Consider the following 22,281-nt stretch of genomic DNA (forward strand, 5'->3'; position numbering starts at 1 on the left):
TTCCTGAGGAGTCAGCGGTCGAGCCTCATCACCCTCAGTCATTGTCTCTGGACACTCCTCCACATTAAGGTGTTCTGGATCAGCAACAGAGCAGTCTGCAGTTTGGTTTTCACCCTGCTCTTGTTCAACTTCTCTTTCAGGAGAAGTGCCTCTGGGTTGCTCTGCCATATCACCTCCTGACCGTGGCATGTATATTTGTTTTCCAGGGACATTCTGGGCTCCTTCAATATTTCTCTGGGACTGACGCATTGGTCTCAGATTCTTTGTTTGGCGTTGAGCCTGTGGTGATACTCTGAGCCAGTACTGCACTCTGGGTGCTTCACTGTCTGAGTTTTCAGAGTTGCTGCTTTCGGGCGTCTCCATCCCGTCATGTCCCACAGCAGGGTCACTCCTTTTCCTTCGAGCCCCTCTGGATGGCAATGGCCCCCTCTGCAGGTCAGGTAAGTCCACAGGTAGATTATTTACAAGGTGTAGGAGGTTCTCATTCATAGAGACCCCAAGGAGTGATGAATGCTGTCATGTGTCTGGATCTCTCTGCCATGTAGCCCTGGTGATAGGCTTTGCCTTGATCCAGGATGGTGAACCAGCTGTGGCCTCCTATTGTGTCTATGAGGTCCTGAATGCGAGGCAGTGGGTGGCGGTCTGGTACAGTCTTTTGATTTAAAAGCCTGTAATCGATACAAAATCTCAATGTTCCATCTTTTTTTCTGACACACACGACAGGTGCTGCGTACGGTGACTTTGACTTAACTATCCACCCTTTGGCAAGCAGATCTTGGATGTATTCTTTAAGAATAGAATAGAATAGCCTTTATTGTCATTGTACAGAGTACAACGAAATTGGAGTGCCACTCCCTTGGTGCAAGTTTCAATAATAAATATAAATGTAAAATATAAAAAGTACAAAAAAAACAATCGTAAGTACTCAAACAATAGTATGTACAATATATACAGGATAGCAGCATTAATATAATGACAGTATGAATAGCAGCATAATATAATGACAGTGACGGTATGGAATAGGTTCAATTGTTTTTGTGCTTATTTACTACGGTGATAGCTCTGGGAAAGAAGCTATCCCTGAATCTGTTTGTCCTGGTTTTATGTGACCTGTACCGTCGGCCTGACGGTACAACCCGTTCTCACTCCCAAAGCGTAACATTTTACGCTAGGTGACAAATCGTCACCATATTACGTTTTCGGCTACCCACCACGTTCCTAAATGACGACCTCGGAAAAAGAGGAAATATGAGAACCGTCTGGACTGAACCTACACATGTTCGCTCTTTTTCTTCAAATCGCTTAGAAACACGCTATTTAACATCATTAAAGTCCTGGTTACGGTCTGGAATAAGGTTATGGTTAGGGCTAGGGATAAGGTTAGGTTTAGGGCTGGAATACAGAGCTGGAACGTCTATTACCGCGGGAGCGTCATTGCACTGGATTCCAGCCATAACCCACCGCGTACCATAAGAACGCCGAAGGTCTCCTTTCGCGTTCCTCAGGAACGCCGCGGGACGTGACAAAACGTCGACATGTTACGCCTCGGGAGTGAGAACGCTCTGGACGGTAATAGTTCAAACAGTTGGTTGCTGGGGTGAGAGTGGTCCTTGATGATATTGCCAGCTCTGCTGAGGTACCGAGAGTTTGCAGTGACCTCCAGGCTGGGCAGAGAGCAGCCAGTGATCTTCTGGGCTGTGTTGATGAGGGTCATCAACACAGCCCAGAAGATCACTGTAGTCTGCAGTACTTTCCTGTCTGCAGCTGAGCACCCTGCATACCATGTTGTTATGCCGTACGTTAGGATGCTCTCTATGGTGGCTCTGTAAAATGTCACCAGCAGCCTCTCCTCCAGGTTGTTCCTCCTGAGCACTCTCAGAAAGTGGAGACGCTGCTGGGCCTTTTTAACCACCGCTGTAGTATTTGCAGTCCAGGAGAGGTCATCAGATATCTGCACGCCCAGAAACCTCATGGAGTGTACCCTCTCCACACAGCTCCCGTGAATGTAAAGTGGGGCCGGGTCTGCTCTGCCCTTCCTGAAGTCCAAGATAAGTTCTTTAGTTTTCGTGGTGTTCAGTTGGAGGTTGTTAACTGAACACCACTCAGTCAGTCTGTTGACCTCATCTCTGTAGTCCGACTCATCCCCCCTTGAGATGAGTCCAACCACTGTGGTGTCATCCGCGAACTTTATGATGGTGTTTGAGAGATGGGTAGGGGAGCAGTCGGATGTGTAGAGCGTAAACAGGAGGGGACTCAAAACACATCCTTGTGGAGACCCGGTGCTGAGTGTGATGGTGCTGGACCGGTGGGGGCCGAGTCTGACAGACTGTGGTCTATTTGTCAGGAAGTCCTTGATCCAGAGGCAGATGGGGGTGGAGAGTCCCAGGTGAGACAGTTTCTGGACCAGGATCTCCGGGATGATATGATTGAATGCTGAGCTGAAGTCCAGAAAGAGCATTCTCACATAGCTTCCTCGGTGCTCCAGGTGACTCAGCGCAGTGTGGAGTGCTATGGTGATGGCGTCCTCGGTGGAACGATTTGTCCTGTAGGCAAATTGGTGGGGGTCCAGAGTGGGAGGCAGACCGGCCCTGATGTGCTGACAGACCAGTCTCTCAAGCACTTCATCACTACAGGCGTAAGTGCAACAGGCCTGTAGTCATTTGGGCTGGCCACAGCTGTCTTCTTGGCGATGGGGATGATGGTGGAGGTTTTGAGGCAGGACGGGACGGTGTTTGATGACAAGGAAAGGTTGAAGATTTTAGTGAAGACTCCGGTCAGTTCGTCAGCACATGCTCTGAGAACCTTTCCATGTATTCCATCAGGACCTGCCGCCTTCCTGGGATTCACTGACCTTAGAACACAAAACCTCCTTGTAGAGGGGTTTGGGCACTGCAGCATAGGTTCGCTGTACTGGGATGTTGTCCTTTAAATTTACTGTATGGACATTTGCAGGCTTGGAATACACCCTATGTCTTCGTCATCACAAGCAAAAGCTCCTGACTCCTTGTATAGCATTTGTTTCACCTTTCTCTGTTGCTCATCACTTAGGTGACTAAGATCCACTGGCGGGTGCCACAGTGTAGTAGGGGGCAGGTCACTCATGGAGCTTGGTGGCGGGTCAGTGTTGCCCCGGGCTTGACTGTGCTCGCCGCTTGGGTTGCCTGTTCCTATTACTCCATCAATAGCTTCAATGGTGCCTAGGACCTTGGAGCTGGGCAGGACCACCGTCTCGGTAGAGTGGTTGGAAACTGGTACCTTCACGAAGGGTCTCTCATCCTGCTGGATTGCCAATAGCCCTTCACCTATACTCAGTGGCAACAGTGGTGTGTCATCTAGGTTAGGTTCAAACAGCACGAGTGGGCTAGAGTCACTAATGTCTAAAGATACTCCACACCTAATATACGCTACTTGACCAGGATTAATAGTGGCACCTTTCCTGCCCACCTCTACAGTCGCATTCTGTTCTACTTTTGGTTTGGTCTGTATGAAGCTTACAATAGCCTCTACCTTTGCACTGTTGATCTCTAGGGCACCAGTCAGCAGGTTGACGAGGATGGACATGATTTTGGGTCTGCTCTCGTTACTCTTGATGAGTTCTTGGATGACATTAAAACCAACCAATGGTCTTTCTAAATCTAGCCGACTAACTAGAAAAGGTACTCTAATGGATAGATCTGGATCGTTGTTGCCTTGCAGGTTTACCACCACTTCCATCCACCCATCATATGGCACTGCCTCCCCCGTGACAGCAGTTACACTGAGTTCCTCCTCCATTAGTTCACTCAGTGGGCGGATCTCTTTTTCAGGTAGGTACTTGTTCTTCCAGGCGTGGTCTATGATGCTCACATTTGCCCCGTTGTCCTCCATCGTGGTCTGGATAACCTGTCTTAAGAGAGCTTCATCAGAAACAGTGGGGTCAGCCAGGAGCGGCTTCAGGTCCCGCCTGAGGTCCTCGTGCCTTTCTCCCATGCCTTGATAAACTGCGTTCAGGAACACGCCCTGGAGTGTGGAGGCATCATACTTTATGACTGAACTTGCCTGCTTGGATGTGAACGTTATTCTCTGTTTCAGTCCGATCATGCGATACAGGAATTGCTGTGGAGATTCGTTCTCGTGTTGTTTATCACACATCAGTTCCTGAAAGAGCTCGGTGCTGGTTTTCTCTCTCAAATGGGACTGTAGGAAAATTTTCAGTTCTGTAACTGTCAGGTCTTCCTTGTTCACAAGCATGTCTTTAAAGTTTCCACCCTTGATTACGCGTAGGACTCCTCTAATTATGTCGTCATCTGTGTGTTGTTCCCTGCGTGTTACCGCCGAGAGGGCCAGGCTGTGGGTGTGGACTCAAATGCAGACACAGAGGGAGGCAAAACGGGCGTGAACACAGTGCTTTATTTACAAGTGCCTAGTGAACTTACAAAACAGGAAACTATGAATGCTATGAACTATGAATGCTATGAACTGTGAACTGTGAGGCCAAACTGTGAACATGAAACTCTGAGTGCTATGGCTAGGTGCTAGATTTCACGGATGGATCCGGGGAATGGAAAAAAGGGGCAGCGGCTTGGATGGAGGTACGCAGTCCCTATAATGAGAGGAGACAAGTAGTCAGTGGCAGTCTAGTGAGTCACAGCTGCAGGATTAGGCTATGGAGGTTAGGGCTTACGCGTTGCAGGTTTAAAGTGTCATGCGAGGAGGGGGTGTCCAGGGGGTTCCGGGTGAGGAGTGTCCAGAGAGGATCCAGAATATGCTTGGAGTGAGGGACTTGGCAGGGAGGCAGGCAGGTGTAGTCCGATGATGGAAAGGAAGAAACCAGATGACAGAACCAGCGTCCAGGCGGAAATGTGAGTAGTTTGGGAAATGTGTCACACAGTGGAAAATTGTGTTTTTGTATTTTGTTTTGGACTAGACTGTGTTGGTACATAGTGTCGATTTTATTTGCATGATTTTATTGTAATAGTGATATTGCATGTTTGTTTATTGATATTCCTATTGCATGATTTTATCCCCATATTTATAGTGTGTGTTTAGTGTTGATTGAACAATATGCTTTTTTTATTCCACTGTGGATTAAGCGGACAATTGTAGGCACCTGTGAGGTGGGGGCGTTCCCCGATGTGGCCTATCAGCCGCCAAACTGACTTAAGGGAGATAGTGAGCGCAAAGACTGAAAGAGAGACACACAAAAAGTGAAGAGCTGGAAACAAAACGTGTGCAAGCCAGCATATGAACAGAAGGACCTCCGGCCTGACTGTGGGGCGCCACGAGACATTCAGCGATCGGCCAGCATAACCCGGCGATCCAGTCCGAACGGACAGAATAGCGACGCGTGAAATCCACAGTAGGGCAGGGGTACGCCTCTGCCTGCATCTGCGAGTATCGCTTTCCCACTGTTGGGCGCTAGGAGTAGCTTTGCCGGGGAAGGGTAACAGCGGCTGCGCCGACAACATTGCTGGCCCGTGTCTGTTGTTTCAGGGCGGAGCTACGAGGGAGGCCGTGCGCGGGTGTGGAGAGTGGCTGGACTGCACGATCGCGCACCGTCAGGAGGAGATAGGAGCCTCCTCCCTGGTCTTCTGCTGGCGAGATTCCCCATCCCGGAAGAGGAGTTCCTCTCCTGTCTCTTGCAGCTCAGGAGAATTTGCCCGTGTGTTGCTGGACTGTGAGAATTAGGACCCTGGGGGGAGTTTTTAGCATAGGGAAAAACATTCATTCAGCTTTGTGTTTTTAGTGTTTAAATCATTCCGGCCGGCCGGGTTTTTAGCGGGTTGCAAACACTATTTTTATTGTATACGGGGATTTTAGCTTGTATTTGTGACTCTGGCTGTGTTTTTTATGGAAAATAAATGGTGTGTTTGAAGCCAGCTAAGTTTCTGTGCTCTGAGCGCTGACCCACTCACTCCCCTTTCTGCTTGTATGTATACAGACGTGGTGGTAAAGATTTAGGTCCACCAGCTTAGCGGCTACATAATTTTGGCGTTTGTCGACAGGATACAAGTTTGGGGAGCAGTGTTCAGCACCTGGAGTGCAGATATAGAGATGATGATGCCAGTGTATCCGTGTGCCCCTTGGGTACCAAAATATAAGGGTCCTGAAGCAGATGTTTCATATGGTGACTGGAAAGAACAAATACAAGGTTTATTGAATGCTCAAGAAATAGCTGAGGCCCGGAAAGTAGACATTTTAATTGGGGCTTTAAGCGGTGAGGCAAAGCGTCAAGTAAGCGTGTTAGAAGAAAAAGATAGAGACCAGATTAGGAAAATATTCGCATATCTAGATTCTCTATATGGTGACAATACCTCCCTAGCGGTTTTGAGGTCGCAGTTTTTTAGCTGTATACAAAAACAAAATGAGTCGGTAAAATCTTTTACCTTAAGGTTGAGGGAGTTGCACTGCAGGCTACAACAGCGCAATCCAAATCAAGCACCCACTGAAAAGTGTTTACAGGAACAGATGCTGTTGGGCCTGCGGGAGGGCCCGTTGTCACAAACCCTGCAAGCCTACGTGCGTCACCATCCAGAAGAGGATTTTGCAACAGTCCATCGGGAGGCGTTGCTCCTAGAGGAGGAACAGTTGGGACACCAGGGATTGCAAACTACGTGCTTGGCAGTGGGTGAGTCCAGGTGTGTTAAGCCACCTTATGAACCAGACTGGAAAGAGACGTTTAAAAAAGAAATTATGGAGGATGTCAAGGGTCAAATGCGAGATCTTGTCAAAGATGTTGATAATGAAATTAAACCGCTCTTGCCACAGCAAAGCCCAGCCGGCTCAGCTTTTAATAAATCAAGGTTTAAGCCAAAGCGTTCTGGGTATGCTAATAACTGGACCCGAGAGGGAGAACCCATTTGCCATCGTTGTAAACAAGCTGGGCATATTGCCAGATTCTGTCCGAGCACACTAGACCAGCAACCACCTTTAAACTAATAAACCCCGCTGCCGAGGCCCAGGCGGTGGGGACAAGGGACTATTCAAACAATCAGGGGGCCAGTACAGCTTTTGTGGGAGAATGTCCACTCATTGAGGTGTGTATGGGAGGGGTTAAGATGACGGGATTATTAGACACAGGCTCTCAGGTTACACTAGTGCAACAGCAGGTAATGGATCTCCATTTCCCTGAAGTGAATAAAACTGACACACCCCTGTTGTTCGCCTTAAAGGCAGCCAATGGACTTGAGATACCATACTCAGGCTATGCGGTTATGGATTTTGAGGTAGAAGGGGTGGAGATACCAGGAAAAGGGGTTGTGGTTGTGAGAAATGACTGTTCCACACACCCTTTAATTATTGGTATGAATGTTATTAGTGCATGCTGGAATGATGCTTTTGCCAAGGGCAAGTCTGCTTTTCATCCTCAAAAGCTGAAGTCCCGCAGAGCATGGAAAGAGGCGTTTGCCGTCTGTCAACAGACTGCTACCACCAAGACGGATGGCTTTCTAGGCTATGTTCAACCTGCTAGCCGCAGAGGAGTCAAGGTGCCCCCGAACTGTGAAGTGATGGTCTGGGGCCGGACGTGTAAAGGTAAGGGTAGGACAGAACGCTTGGCACTAGTGGAAGCCTTACCTGATGCTGGACCCTGGGGGGTAGCCCGAACCCTGTCAGTAGTCAAAGGAGGGATGCTCCCTATCCGGGTCTGTAACCCTAATCCATACGAAGTGACTATAGGACGTTACCAGAAAATGGGCCAGTTGTATCAGGTGGAGGAGTCGGACGTGGAGATGGACAGTGATCTTAGCCTGACAATGGGATCCGATGGTGTGATCGAGGTGGGTGTAGTTGAAGCAGCTGGGCCCAAAGAGCCTGCGATCCCTGAAGAGGAGGTGAGTCAACTGCTTAACGGCATAGACTTGACCCCCCCAGCAGAAGGTCGAGCTCCAGACCCTGCTGCAGAGGTGGCGAAAGGTGTTTGCTGTGAACGAGGAGGATTACGGAAGAACTGATTTGGTCCAACACCAGATCCACACAGGTGATACACCACCCATTAAACAAAAATATCGTCCTTTACCACCACTGATGTACAAAGAGATTAAGATACTTCTAGCAGATATGCTGAAAAAAGGTGTCATTTGGGAGAGTAGCAGTCCCTGGGCAGCCCCCATTGTGTTGGTGAGGAAAAAGGATGGCAGTTGGCGATTTTGCGTAGACTACAGAAAATTAAACGCAGTAACTCATAAAGATGCGTTCCCGCTCCCCCGAATTGAAGAGACTTTAACATGTCTGACCAGAGCTGAGTGGTTTTCCACACTGGATCTTGCCAGTGGATACTGGCAAGTGGAAATGGATCCTAAGGATCGGGAGAAAACTGCATTTACCACTCCTCTGGGTTTGTTTGAGTTTGATCGCATGCCTTTTGGACTCTGTAATGCCCCTGCCACCTTCCAGCGCCTGATGCAGCGGTGTCTAAGTAGTCACCTTTCTGAATCTGTTTTGGTATATCTGGATGATATAATAATCTACTCACCTGACTTCTCTACTCATCTACAGCAATTGGAGAAAGTCCTGCAGAAGCTGTGGCAACATGGTCTGAAGCTGAGGCTGAACAAATGTAAGCTGTTCCACCGTCAGGTGAAGTTCCTGGGGCATCTTGTCGACCAACAAGGGGTAAGACCGGACCCTGAGAAAATCCAAGCTGTCCAGAACTGGCCTGTTCCCTCTACCACCCGGCAGGTCAGAGCCTTCCTTGGCCTGGCAGGTTATTACAGGCGATTTGTCCCAGGGTTTGCTAGGTTGGCTCGACCTTTAAATGCTCTGCTCGTGGGAATTTCTAGCAGGTCAAGCATGCAGGTCCAGTGGTCTGCTGAATGTCAGGAAGCCTTTGACAGCTTGAAATGTGCTCTGACCGAGCCCCCTATTCTGGCTTATGCAGATTTCCTGGAGCCCTTTGCACTTTATACTGATGCCAGCAATCAAGGCTTAGGTGCTGTGTTAGCTCAGGTGCAAGATGGCAAGGAACGGGTGATTGCATATGCCAGCAGGAGCCTACACCCCACCGAACGAAATGACAAAAACTATAGTTCCTTCAAACTGGAACTTTTAGCTCTAAAATGGGCCATTACTGAGAAGTTCAAGGATTACTTGACAGGTGCCAAGTTTGTCGTGTATACCGACAACAATCCTGTGGCCCACTTACAGAATGCTAGACTTGGGGCAACAGAGCAACGCTGGGTGGCACAGCTGGCATCCTTTGACTTCGAGGTTAAGTACAGGGCTGGAAAAGAGAATGCTAATGCTGATGCTCTCTCTAGATTTCCCACAGACTGTCACACAGCTTACATAAACATCACGAGTGCTCCATGTCGGGAGCCACAGGGGCTGGTGCCGCAGATGAATGACTGGAAGGAGGCTCAAGAAAAGGACATGGATCTGCGCATCCTGAGGGAGTATGTGGAACAGGGAATCCCCTCTGATGCACCAACGAGGAGGTCCCTACCTAGCCCTGTACAGAAGTTATTACAGCAATGGAGAAGGCTGCAGGTTTGCGAGGGTACGCTGTGCAGAGAGGTAAGGGACCCTAACACTAACGAAATGTACCTTCAGATCCTATGTCCTGCAGAGAGACACAAGGAAGTGTGGGAGAAGTATCACGAGGCAGCGGCGCATGCGGGAGTGGAAAAGACGCTGTCCAGGATACGTCGCTTCTTTTATTGGCCCAGCATGGAAGAGGAGGTGCGCGAATTCCAGCTAGGGTGCGCTGCGTGTGGCCTACGAGATAGAAATGGGCCTAGAGCCCCCTTGCATCCCGTTATTGTGTCCTATCCCCTTGAGGTTGTGGCCCTGGACTTTCTTACATTGGGGACGCCCACAGACAGGTACCACAATATTCTGGTTATGACTGATCTTTTCACACGGTACGCCTGGGCAGTTCCTACCAAAGACCAGACTGCTCAGACTGCAGTGCATGCTCTTTGGGCTCACGTGATTCATACCTTCGGTTGCCCGACCAGGCTACACTCAGAGGTGGTAGTTTTGAGTCTGCCCTGATGTACCAGCTGTGTAAGTGCTATGGCATTACAAAAAGCAAGACCACCCCATACCATCCGGCTGGAAATGGTGGGGTTGAGAGGATGAACCAGACGTTGCTGCACATGCTTCGGTCCCTAGAGTCAGAGAGACAACAGAGGTGGCCAGAATATCTCCCGGAGCTCTTACAAGCATACAATAATACTGTCCATAGTGCCACAGGGTATGCGCCGTCGTACCTGATGTTTGGGCGGCATTTGAGGCAGCCAGTGGATTTGAACCTAGGTGTTGAGCGGGATTCCCCATGCCACAACCTGGGAGGGTGGGTTAAGGACCATCACCAGAAACTATCTTTTGCCTATGAGATGGCTAGGAAGAAGATGAGGGCAGCAGCCACCCAAAACAAGAGGGCTTATGACCGAAGTGCGCGGGCCCTGCCGTTGGTGCCAGGCGAGAGAGTTTGGATAAGGGACAGGAATAGGCAGGGACAAGGCAAGTTGCACCCAGGTTGGAGCTCAGAGCTGTATGTGGTAGTGGAAGAAGTTGGCAATACCAGTGTAGTATATAGGGTGCATCCGGAGAAAGGGGGGGGGGGGGGGGGGGGGGGGAAGTTCCTCTCCTGTCTCTTGCAGCTCAGGAGAATTTGCCCGTGTGTTGCTGGACTGTGAGAATTAGGACCCTGTGGGGAGTTTTTAGCATAGGGAAAAACATTCACTCAGCTTTGTGTTTTTAGTGTTTAAATCATTCCGGCCGGCCGGGTTTTTAGCGGGTTGCAAACACTATTTTTATTGTATACGGGGATTTTAGCTTGTATTTGTGACTGGCTGTGTTTTTTATGGAAAATAAATGGTGTGTTTGAAGCCAGCTAAGTTTCTGTGCTCTGAGCGCTGACCCACTCACTCCCCTTTCTGCTTGTATGTATACAGACGTGGTGGTAAAGATTTAGGTCCACCAGTTTAGCGGCTACAAACGCGACTGCCAGGTGGGTCCTATGACAAAGAAAACACGGTGAGGAGAAAAGCAGTAGTTGAGGGTTCTCACAAGGGCTTGGCGGCCTAGCACTAACATGAGTTAGCAGAAGATCTGGCAGAGGTCTGTTGTGAATGCTGGTCTTATATGCTGGTGACTTGATTGGAACCAGGTGTGGAAGCTGATTGGAGTCTCTGCCTGAAGGTGGAGCCCAGCGGAGTAGAAAAACCCTGTACCCACCCAGACCATGACAGTACCCCCTCCTCAAGGATCGCCCCCCGGCGACCGAGCCGACCCGGACACGCGATGAGACCTGTAAAAAGCAGAAACAAGCGCCGGGTCCAAGATCAGAGACGGAGACACCCATGAACGCTCCTAAGGCCCGTACCCCTCCCAGTCCACCAAAAACTGCCGGCCCCTGCCCCTCCACCGCACGTCCAGGATACGCCGCACCGAGTAGGCAGGATGACCATCGACAAACCGGGCGGGAGGAGGGGGGTTGGAAGGAGGGCACAGAGGACTAGACAACACTGGCTTGACCTGCGAAACATGGAACACTGGATGGATCCGCAACGATGCAGGTAACGTGAGCCTGACTGCCGCAGGGCCGATTAGCCTGTCAATCTTGAAAGGCCCAATATAGCGCGGAGACAGTTTGCGAGAGGTTCCCTGGAGCGGGATGTCCTTAGCCGCCAGCCATACCGTCTGCCCCAGAGAGTAAGTAGGTGCTGCCGTGCGCCGCTGGTTGGCGTAGTGGCATTGGCGAGACACAGCGCGCAACAGCGCCTCACGAGTCCGCGTCCAGGCCCGGCGGCAACGCTGCAGATGATGCTGGACAGAAGGCACAGCAAGCTCAGCTTCTTGCTCAGGGAACAGAGGTGGCTGGTAACCTAAGGATGCTTCAAAAGGTGAAAGACCTGTGGCCGAGGTGGTGAGTGTGTTATGTGCATATTCAACCCACGGTAAGAATGTGGACCAAGAGGCTGGATTATGGGCAGTAACGCAGCGAAGAGTGGTCTCGAGTTCTTGGTTTAGGCGCTCAGTTTGGCCATTGGTCTGTGGATGGTAGCCGGAGCTCAAACAGGGCTTGGCCCCCAGGGCCGTACAAAAGGCTCCCCAGGCCTGAGAAGCAAACTGGGGACCCCTGTCAGACACTATTTCCATTGGGATCCCATGGAGTCTGAAAACATGTTCAACCAACAGTTTAGCTGTTTCTGAAGCAGTGGGCAGTTTATCTAGAGCTATGAAATGTGCTGCCTTGGAAAATCTGTCAACTATGGTAAGTATGGTAGTCTTTCCCGCTGAGTCTGGGAGTCCTGTAACAAAATCCAATGCAATATGTGACCATGGCCGGTGTGGAGTGGTTAGTGGTTGAAGCAGTCCGTAAGGGCGGCGATTTCTGGACTTATTACGAGCACAAACTGTGCAAGCAGCTACGTATTCCCGTACATCCCTATCCAACATCTCCCACCAAAAGTGTCTCTTCAGTAGCGTAGCTGTCCTACCTCGGCCCGGGTGACCTGTGAACTTGGCCGTGTGAACCCATTCCAAAACCTTGGAGCGGGCTGCTGTGGGTACATAGCGCTTGTTAGCTGGACCGGTGCCAGGATCAGGTTCTGCTTGTAGAGCCCGCTGAATGACGGAGTCTACTTCCCATGTGACAGCCCCGACACGACAGCTGGCAGGGAGTATAGAGGGTACTTCTGACTGCTCCGAGGCAGATTCGAACTGGCGGGAGAGAGCATCTGGCTTAACATTCCGGGTACCTGGGCGATATGAGATAGAAAAGTTGAAACGGGCAAAAAACAGTGACCAACGGGCTTGGCGTGTATTTAGTCTCTTTGCATTCCGTAGGTATGTTAAGTTTTTATGGTCTGTCCAGACTATGAATGGGTGCTCAGCCCCCTCCAGCAGCTGATGCCACTCCTCCAATGGCAGTTTCACAGCAAGCAGCTCACGGTCCCCAACATCGTAATTTCTCTCTGCCGGAGACAAGCGACGAGAGAAGAAAGCGCAGGGTTGTAACTTTGCTGATGGACTAGTATGTTGAGACAACACTGCCCCCACTCCAACATCTGATGCGTCTACCTCTACAATGAAGGGCTTGCTGGTGTTGGACTGAATTAGCACAGGAGCTGTTGCAAACAGTTGTTTTAGCTTGTTGAAAGCTTTGTCGGCTTCGGCAGACCATGTGAATGGGTGCTTGGTAGACGTGAGGCGTGTTAGAGGTGCAGCTACCTGACTGTAGTTCCTGACGAATCGCCTGTAGAAGTTGGCAAAGCCCAGGAACCTTTGGAGAAGCTTACGGGATGTGGGTACCGGCCACTCTGTGACTGCCTTGACCTTTGCTGGATCAGTCTTCAGCTGCCCCCCTGCTAAGATATAACCAAGAAAAGAAACTGACGATGCATGAAACTCACACTTTTCTGCTTTCCTGTACAGTTTGTTCTCCAATAAGCGCTGGATGACAGCACGGACATGAGCGTGATGTTCCTGGAGTGATCTGGAAAAGACGAGTATGTCATCCAGATATACGAACACAAATCTGTTCAGAAAGTCCCTGAGAATATCATTCACCAACGCTTGAATTACGGCTGGGGCGTTCGTTAGTCCAAAGGGCATGACCAAGTATTCGAAGTGGCCCAGTTAAAGGCCGTCTTCCACTCATCTCCTTGCCTAATGCGTACCAAATGATAAGCATTACGAATATCCAGCTTTGTGAAGATAGTGGCGCCTTGCAGGGACTCTGACACAGAACTGATGAGTGGCAATGGGTATTTATTCTTTATAGTTATGTCATTGAGGCCACGGAAATCAATACATGGTCGTAGCAACCCGCCCTTCTTACCCACAAAGAAGAATCCAGCTGCAACAGATGAAGACGACGGTCGAATTATTCCAGCAGCAAGTGACTCTCTGATGTACTTCTCCATAGCAACATGTTCTGGTTTAGATATGTTGTATAATCGCCTGGAGGGCAAAGGAGCACCGGGGAGAAGGTCTATGGCACAGTCATAGGGTCTGTGAGGCGGCAAAGATTGTGCCTTACTCTTACTAAAAATCTCTTTGAAATCGTGATATTCAATGGGCACACCAGTGAGATCGGGGGTTGTTTCTTCCAACGCATAGGGCTCCTCAGGGCCCGGGGGACACGCCGACATCAAACAATTAGAATGGCAGAATACACTCCAGCTTATTATCTTCTGTCCAGACCAATCCAAGTGTGGATTGTGTAGCTTTAACCAAGGCTAGCCGAATGTGAGGGGAGTGTCAGGCGATGAGAGGGCAAAGAAAGTGAGCTCCTCCCTATGATTTCCTGAAGTGATTACAGTCACTGGCTCTGTGTGGTGAGTTATTTGTGCAAAAACCTGGTTATCAAGTGCTCTCGCTGAAATAGGCGGGTCTAAAGGCACAAGGTGCAATCCTAACCGTGTGGCATGGTCAAAACTGATTAGGTTTTGCTCTGAACCGGAGTCGACCAGGGCCTGAAAGGAGTGCGTGGCACGGCTGATAACTAAACTGACTGTGAGAAGCAAACGGGGTTTATCATCACTATGAGAACCGCCCACCCGTATCCCCGAATCTACTGGCGGGCTGGCCCTTTTCCTCTCTTAGGACATGCTGCGATTAAATGTTCTGTTGACCTGCAATAAAAACACGCGCGTGCACGAAAGCGACGCTCTCTCTCTTCCGGCGGCAGCGACCGTCATCAATCTGTTTGCAGATACTGTTAAAACTAATGTCCGATGCAGTATCAGTTATTTGCCCACCATGTATTTTGAATTCCTTCCTCTGTAACAGGGGCAGGTCGCGAAGGGCAATCACACTCTCGTGGGCTGGGGCAGGCAGTGCTCCCGCAGCCATGTGGTGTTGCTGGGGAATCAGTGGATGTCTGATGTCAGTTGGTGGTGAGTTAGTGGCACGAGGCCCGCTGATGTGACCGCAGCTACCCGTCCTACACTGTGGTCCCTCTGGGTCAGGTGCGTTGATGCTGTGTCTGTGAGATTTGTTCTGCCCCTCCCCTGAATCTGTGAGCAGTTGGTGTATGTCAAAGTTGGGGGTTGCCACTTCGGGAGCGTAGCCACCCATGGGAGATATATGTTTGCCATTAATGTTATCACTGGCTGGTGGCATCACAGGCGTCCCTTCACCACTAGCCAGATCTTTGGGGGGTGGTCTACCCTTATCCCGGTTAGTAATAACCAAGTCAATAGTGTCTTGTAAACATAACAACATGACCAAGCCCTCATCCTCTAGCTGTAGGAGTGTGGAGCTGTTCATATAAGCAGTGATGTACTCAATGCAACCTTCCTCATCGTCCTTGTTTAGCCTTTCTGAGTCCAGTTCAGCCACCGGGTCAAGGTGAGTTGCAATGTCGTATGCTTCATCAGCCGTTAGCCCCCAGAAATCTGTTACAGGCCCCACTATGATGGGCGCGTAGCCAGATTACGATCCTGTAAAACAGGAGAGAAAGTGAACACAGGAGACACGCTGCTGTTCGCCTGGTCAGTCTTGCCAGAATTTATTCATACAACACAAGCATATCTGCTCCACTCTTTTGTTAACTCAATTTCACAATAACTGCTCATTCCCTCACATGGCTTGTTTTCTACCAGTACATTTCAATATTAGTCCACACTACTGGCATAAAACAACAAAGGGTTTAAATGAATGAAACTGTCACGATCTGGTACAGGGATTCAAACGCAGAGCGGTAAGGTATCTCCAAGGTGTAGTTTATTTACAGTGCCAGTGCAATATATGTACAGTGAAGGGATCCAAAACTCCGGGGGAATCACAGGGTAACAGTGCCAGTGCAATATATGTACAGTGAAGGGATCCAAAACTCCGGGGGAATCACAGGGTAACTCGCTCACGTCTTCTTCGCTCACACTCACACACGTTCCCGCAGCAGGGAGGTCGCAGGTCCGGGGGGGGAAGATCTGAGGCAGACGAGAAGGCAGGTCACCAACTAATCACAAATCACGAATATGAAGCACAAGAGCTGTGAGAACACTAACGTTAGGGGTACAATCATCCAGCGACGAGAGGATCTGTGTTCCAGCCTCAAATAGTGCTCCCGGTGATGATGGGTGAGTGTTGTCAGGTGTGTGTGTGGGCCAAGGGCGGGAGCCCACAGTGAGCTCCGCCCAGGCAGAGAGGGAGAGAACAGAAACAGCAATTGTAGCCTTGTGGGGCCGACCAGGCAGGCACGGAGACCATGACAGAAACAAATGGCAACTACACCTCTTTTCCCATAAATGAGATAAACAATATAATTCACATCATCATGGTAGTGTCTTATCATAGAAAGGAAACTCTACTTTCAACATTACTGCACTACTTTCCTTGCCAGCATTTTTGTTGGCCGTACTCTTATTAGCGCTCTCGCTTCATATGTCTTTTTCAGACCAGTTAGATTCTAACACTGAAACAGCAAGTTTACACATGACTTCAGGCGGGCTCAGAACACTTTACACACACGTTATACAAAACATTTGTCATGAACACAAAGCTACAAGTTTATCAGGAACTGTAAACCCAACTGGGTTGGTGCTTCTTATTATTATATGGAGTATTATACGCAGTTGCAACAGCTTGCTAGCGTTACCCAGGCATATAGCCTAGCTATAACATCCTACAGAGCTAAAGTAGCTCACATAGCGACAGTATAATACATCACATATCACAGACCCGTCTTATGTCATGAAAGTTTGTCACGGATTGCCGGGGCAAGCCGTGTGGAATGTAGTAAAGGACCCAAAAGGCAGCAGCTCTGGTGCAGGTGAGTGTTTATTTACAGGGGTGTAAGTACAAACAGTGGTGGCGACAAAACATGAAACCGGAAACCTAAACTGGGTAAACTAATAAGACAAACCAGAATGAGGATGCAGGGAGGTCCGGAGAAATACATGCAGGGAGGTCCGGAGAAATACATACGGGGAGACCGAGGGGAAACAACACAGACGAACCAGCGATTACTAAGACAGAAAATACAACTTAAATACACTCAGAACACAGGGAGATTACACACAGGTGGGAGACACAGCTGGGAGTGATTAACATGACGAGACCAGGGAGGCAAACTGAAAACACTCACATAAGACGCAGACCTTCACAATAAAACAGGAACACACGGGGGGGAACAGGGTAAACACCAATTAGAGGAGAACAGAACCAAAATCGCGAAGAGAAAACACAAAACGCTGGGTCAAAAGGACCCAGGATCATGACAGTTTAAGTATCACAGTGTCCAACTGTGTATTTCTTTATGTTTTTGACCACATTACTGACCTGTAAAACAGGAGAGAAAGTGAACACAGGAGACACGCTGCCGTTCGCCTGGTCAGTCTTGCCAGAATGGAAAACTTACGGCAGCTATGCACCCGACTCAGTTCCCAAAGCACGCTGCCTCCCCCTACTGTCCAAAGTGTTATACACTCTCCTGGCAACAGGGAACTTACATGACATTGTGGCTTTAAATTACACCAATAAACCAGCAAAATAATACATGCATAATAATCTCTATATATCACGACACTTAACTCACAATTGTGACCACATTTCTGTGTGGATCACAGTAGCAGCAAGAGTGCTAGAGCCAGAGCTGGGGAGAGGCGAGCTGGAACAAACCATTTTGGGAAGGGGGTATCTATACTTTTGTTGTTGAAATGTTACGTTTCAACCAAGTACTGTAATCTTTTTATAATTTTAGTAGTGTGTCACACAAACAGCAAATATTGTGAAAAAAAAAAGCAAGAAATCTTTGGGGGTGCGTTGATTCATTTTGGGGGTGCTTCAGCACCCCCAAAAATGGGCTAAAATCGCCCCTGCATAATGGGCTTGGATTTACAACATTATAAATGAAATGTGCTCTATGTGCCCTTACTCCCAAGAAATGGGAGTAAGGGCGATTGAGAACTGATTGGTGCCTATGCCATTCCCAATATGTGCTGGCTGACGTCGGGGCAGCATGAGTACGAGCATTTTTTATTTTTTTTTGCCGATGCCCGTGATGCCGCCCCCCACCACGATGCCGCCCGTATCTAAAACCTCATTCAAGTCTGTCCCGTATCTAGCAAGTGAAAATAAAAAAAATAAAATAAACAATAAAAGGTGAATCAAATAGACCATTACGGCAAGGCCTGGATGGTCCATTTGGTAAAGTAAATCCGTTGGGCATCTTTCTTCGCCTTTAGACACTAATTCTGATGGCAAAAGAGCCAAACGGGAAAGGCAAAAAACACACACAAAAAAAACAAAAAAAAACAAAAGAATTACACAGACTGAATGAAGCTTGATGTGAATTTTATCTATACGTGAGTGAACGTTTAAATGTGATTTAAATGTGAACTCTTAATGTTAAGAGTAACAAATGTAGTGTAAAGAACTGATTTTAAAGTTTAAAAGGTTAAACCTGTTTTAAATCATGTAAGTCAGGTAGATAGACAGAGATAAGGTGTGAGTGGACATCGGATGATTAAATGTCAACAACTTGAATGCCCAGCTGAGTGTCTCTCTAGGCCTGGCTGTGCTCATCCCTCCTTCAACCTCTCCTCCCCAAAAATAAAAATAAACTTACAGATTCTTAGTTAGATTAGTAAAGTATAATTGATTTCAATATTTTTTGTGATTTTCATTATTTTATTATGCTATTGTGTTGCTGAATTCCATTAATAAAATTTCCTGCAATTCAAGCCTAAATTGTGGACATTCACTTTTTGACCTTTAGTGAAGCAGTAAAGGTAGAAATCCAGGATTATTTTTATTAGTGCAAATACCTCTCACAGGTTACCCCGTCTTCCAAGCTACTAAAATAATACCAGAAATAACAAGTGCCATGTTAAATAACAGGTTAACAGGTGAGACTGATGGGATACTCAAGTTACGTCTTATCAGGGTTAGCATGAAAAACACCTGGCTGATTTAGAGGTAGTCAGTACTGGGCGAGTCCCCTCAACCACATCAGTGCCAGAATCCTACATTATCCACTGGGGAAGACTCATAGGATCAGGGATTAGGACTTTTTTTTAAATCAGCGAGCTGAAATCAACTTCCTGTATAGGGGTTTTGTGGGCCTACAGATTGACAAGTTGAGTCAATTAAATAACTGAGACTTCCATTTCTGACCTAGAATGGTCACTCCTCCACCGCTCCAGAAATGTCATGAATCGCTGTGCGGCAGGCAGGAGTTGGACCCAAAATGCAGGACTCACAGACTCGGGGAGGTGAACTCAAAACACAGCTTTATTTGCTGGTAGAACAAACATACAAACTAGACTAAACTGGGAAACCATAAACTAAGAACACACAGGGAGATCCACACACAGCATGAGGGACGACGTCACGCCGAACAGAGGGAGACGCAGACAGAAATACACAGAGGGTTAACGAGGAAAGTGGGAACACACGGGGAACACAGGTGACACTGATAATCATAACGAGACAGGGCGGGGTGAACTGAACATGACACGTACGGGCGTGAGAGTCACAAAGTAAACAGGAAGTGCACAGAGGTTCAGACAGGAGGAGAGAGAGCACGGGGAAAACACAGACATAACGGGCTGGGGAAACATGAAACAACCACAAAGGGAGACGAGGGCTCATAAATACACAGGGCACACAGGGGGGGGGAGAGAGAGCACGGGGAGAACTTGGACATAATGGGCAGGGGAAACATGGAATAAAACATAAGGAGAGACGAGGGCTCACAGATACACAGAGGGGCACACAGGGGGTAAAAGCCATGAAGGGAAAACACTTAGGGAACAACACAACAGGGCAACTCAGAAAACATGGCCTAAATAAGGAACAAAATACAAACATACAAGAAAACTAAGAACACTGGGCCAACATGGCCCAGGACCATGACAAGAAATCGTTAATCAGAGCCATTGTTAGTCATTCCGACTGCAGCACACAAGCTGCCAATCGAACATAACGTCACACCACAACTCTCTCATAGCGGATGCTGTGCAGGTGCGTCCGCACGACACCGCTGACCATGCCTCACCACACTCATTTATTTCTGATGGCATAATGTCATTCTTCAATTTGGATTTATCCAAATAAGAGTGTGCATAGCCAAATTACAAAAAAAAAAAATCTTCCACTAAGGCTGCATTACAAGCTTCAGAAGTATACAAATTTTCATAAAATGACTGAACTGAATATTAATATAATTTGGGGTGGTAAGTATGTTTCCGCATTCATCCTTTATTGCTGTAACAATGAGGATTATTTTTTATTAGTGCAAATAGCTCACACAGGTTACCCTTCCTTCAAAGCTACTAAAATTATACCAGAAATAATAAGCTACTCAGGTTACGTCTTGTCAGGGTTATTATGGAAAACACCTGGCTGATTTTGAGGTAGCCAGTACTGGGTGAGTCCCCTCACCCACATCAGCATCAGAATCCTGCATTGTCCACTGGGCAAGACTCATAGGATCAGGGATTAGGACCTTCTTTTTTTTTTTAAATCAGCGAGCTGAAATCAACATCCTGTATAGGGGTTTTGTGGGCCTACTGATTGACAAGTTGAGTGAATTCAATAATTGAGACTTCCATTTCTGACCTAGAATGAACAGAGAGAGAGAGATTAGGATACAGTAAAAGAATCCCAAGTACAACATATCCAAAAGGAATTTAGAAAAGAGAGAGAGGCAGGCCTACAAGAAGAAAATAGTGAAGCTTTAGGCCAAGACGAAGGGAAGGGGGAAATCAATGTCCAATAAAAACTGAAAGAAAGAAGAGGGGAGGAGTTGAGAGGATGTGGTGTTGGGATCAGTTATATTACTAATTGTAGTCATAACTCTGCCAGAGCTGGAGCTCTCTGCAGGTCTGTGGAGATGGATACTCAGGATGGAGCAGAGCTCTGCTTTCCACAACTCTTCAACATCTCCTGCAAGAAACCTACAACTCCTCTGTCTCAAGTTTTGCTCCTTTATATTGTTGTGTCCTCAATGTCTCTGCTGACTGTGACTCTCAACCTGCTCGTCATCATTGCAGTCTCCCACTTCAGGCAGAGTTTCATATTTTTTACCTGCTGCTGTGGCTTTACAAGTGTATACCTGATTTGTTATATCTGTTTGAATACTTTCTTTCTGTTGACTTTTTTTTAAAATTATATTTTCCTATCTTTCTAGGCAGCTCCACACACCCACTAACATCCTGCTCCTTTCTCTGGCTGTCACTGACTTTCTCGTTGGTCTTCTGTTTATGCCTGGAGAAATCCTGCGAAATACAGCGTGTTGGTTTCTTGGTCAGCTCACATGTTCATTGTATAATTATGTATCCTACATCGTTGCCTCTGCCTCAGTGGGCAACATGGTGCTGATATCAGTCGACCGCTATGTGGCTATTTGTGACCCTCTGCATTACCCCACCAGAATCACAGAGGGAAGAGTGAAACTCTGTGTCTGTCTGTGTTGGCTCTGCTCTGTTTTCTACAGCTATGTGATTTTAATAGATGATCTAAGTCAACCAGGCAAGCATAAATCTTGCTATGGAAGATGTATAATTTTCATTGAATTTATTGCAGGATTTGTTGACCTTGTTTTAGCCTTTATTATTCCACTTACTGTCATCATTGTTCTGTATATGAGAGTGTTTGTGGTGGCTGTGTCTCAGGCCCGTGCCATGCGCTCTCAGGTTACAGCTGTCACACTGCAGCTCTCAGTGACTCTAACAGCAACTAAATCAGAGTTAAAAGCAGCCAGGACTCTGGGTGTTCTTGTTCTTGTGTTTCTATTATGTTTCTGCTCATATTACATTATTTCACTTTTTGGAAACGAGTTGCTCAATAGCTCATCTGCATCGATTGTGATCTATCTGTACTATTTTAACTCCTGTCTAAACCCTTTGATTTATGCTATGTTCTACCCCTGGTTTAGAAAAGCAGTGAAACTAATTGTGACTCTACAGATACTGCAGCCTGGCTCCTGTGACGTCAGCATACTGTAGAAAAAAGAAATCTTTCCTTAATGTACCAAATGGTATATCAAATTACTTTCTCTATCAATAATGTACTATATTAATTTTAAGACATTTAACAAGTAACATGCCATACATTACATTTCTTGAGTAATAACCCCAACACTGGTTGTCAAATAGTGCTGGTTTCAATTATAGAGGCCTAGAAAAGGGTTAACAACCCACTGGCAACCTCCTGTCACTAGCAACAAAATGTGCATTCTGATACTGTTTGCCGAGTGGTTGCTGGCTATCACTGGGTCAGACTGGTTGAAAACAGTGTCACAAAAAACCTCGACATGATTGTTTTAATCACCAAAATGTTGCTGTGGCTACTCAGAGGGAAGATTCCAGGTTTTCAAGTTTGCCTTGTTACCAGGCAGCTGCA

At 47.7% G+C, this 22,281-nt stretch overlaps 1 protein-coding gene across 1 annotated transcript; it reads left to right on the forward strand.

Annotated features, from left to right (window-relative positions):
- The first annotated feature begins 20,767 nt into the window (after positions 1-20,767).
- LOC146615797 (trace amine-associated receptor 13c-like) lies at positions 20,768-21,884 on the forward strand. Its single transcript, XM_085373798.1, has 2 exons — positions 20,768-20,943; positions 21,068-21,884. Exons 1-2 carry the CDS (start codon positions 20,771-20,773, stop codon positions 21,882-21,884), a joined length of 990 nt encoding a protein of 329 aa, XP_085229924.1. The 5' UTR covers positions 20,768-20,770.
- The last annotated feature ends 397 nt before the right edge of the window (positions 21,885-22,281 follow it).

This window comes from Diplotaxodon limnothrissa, linkage group LG16 (assembly GCF_057381915.1).
Source record: "Diplotaxodon limnothrissa isolate DT_005_m linkage group LG16, D_limnothrissa_male_GT1.1, whole genome shotgun sequence".
Taxonomy (NCBI): Eukaryota; Metazoa; Chordata; class Actinopteri; order Cichliformes; family Cichlidae; genus Diplotaxodon; species Diplotaxodon limnothrissa.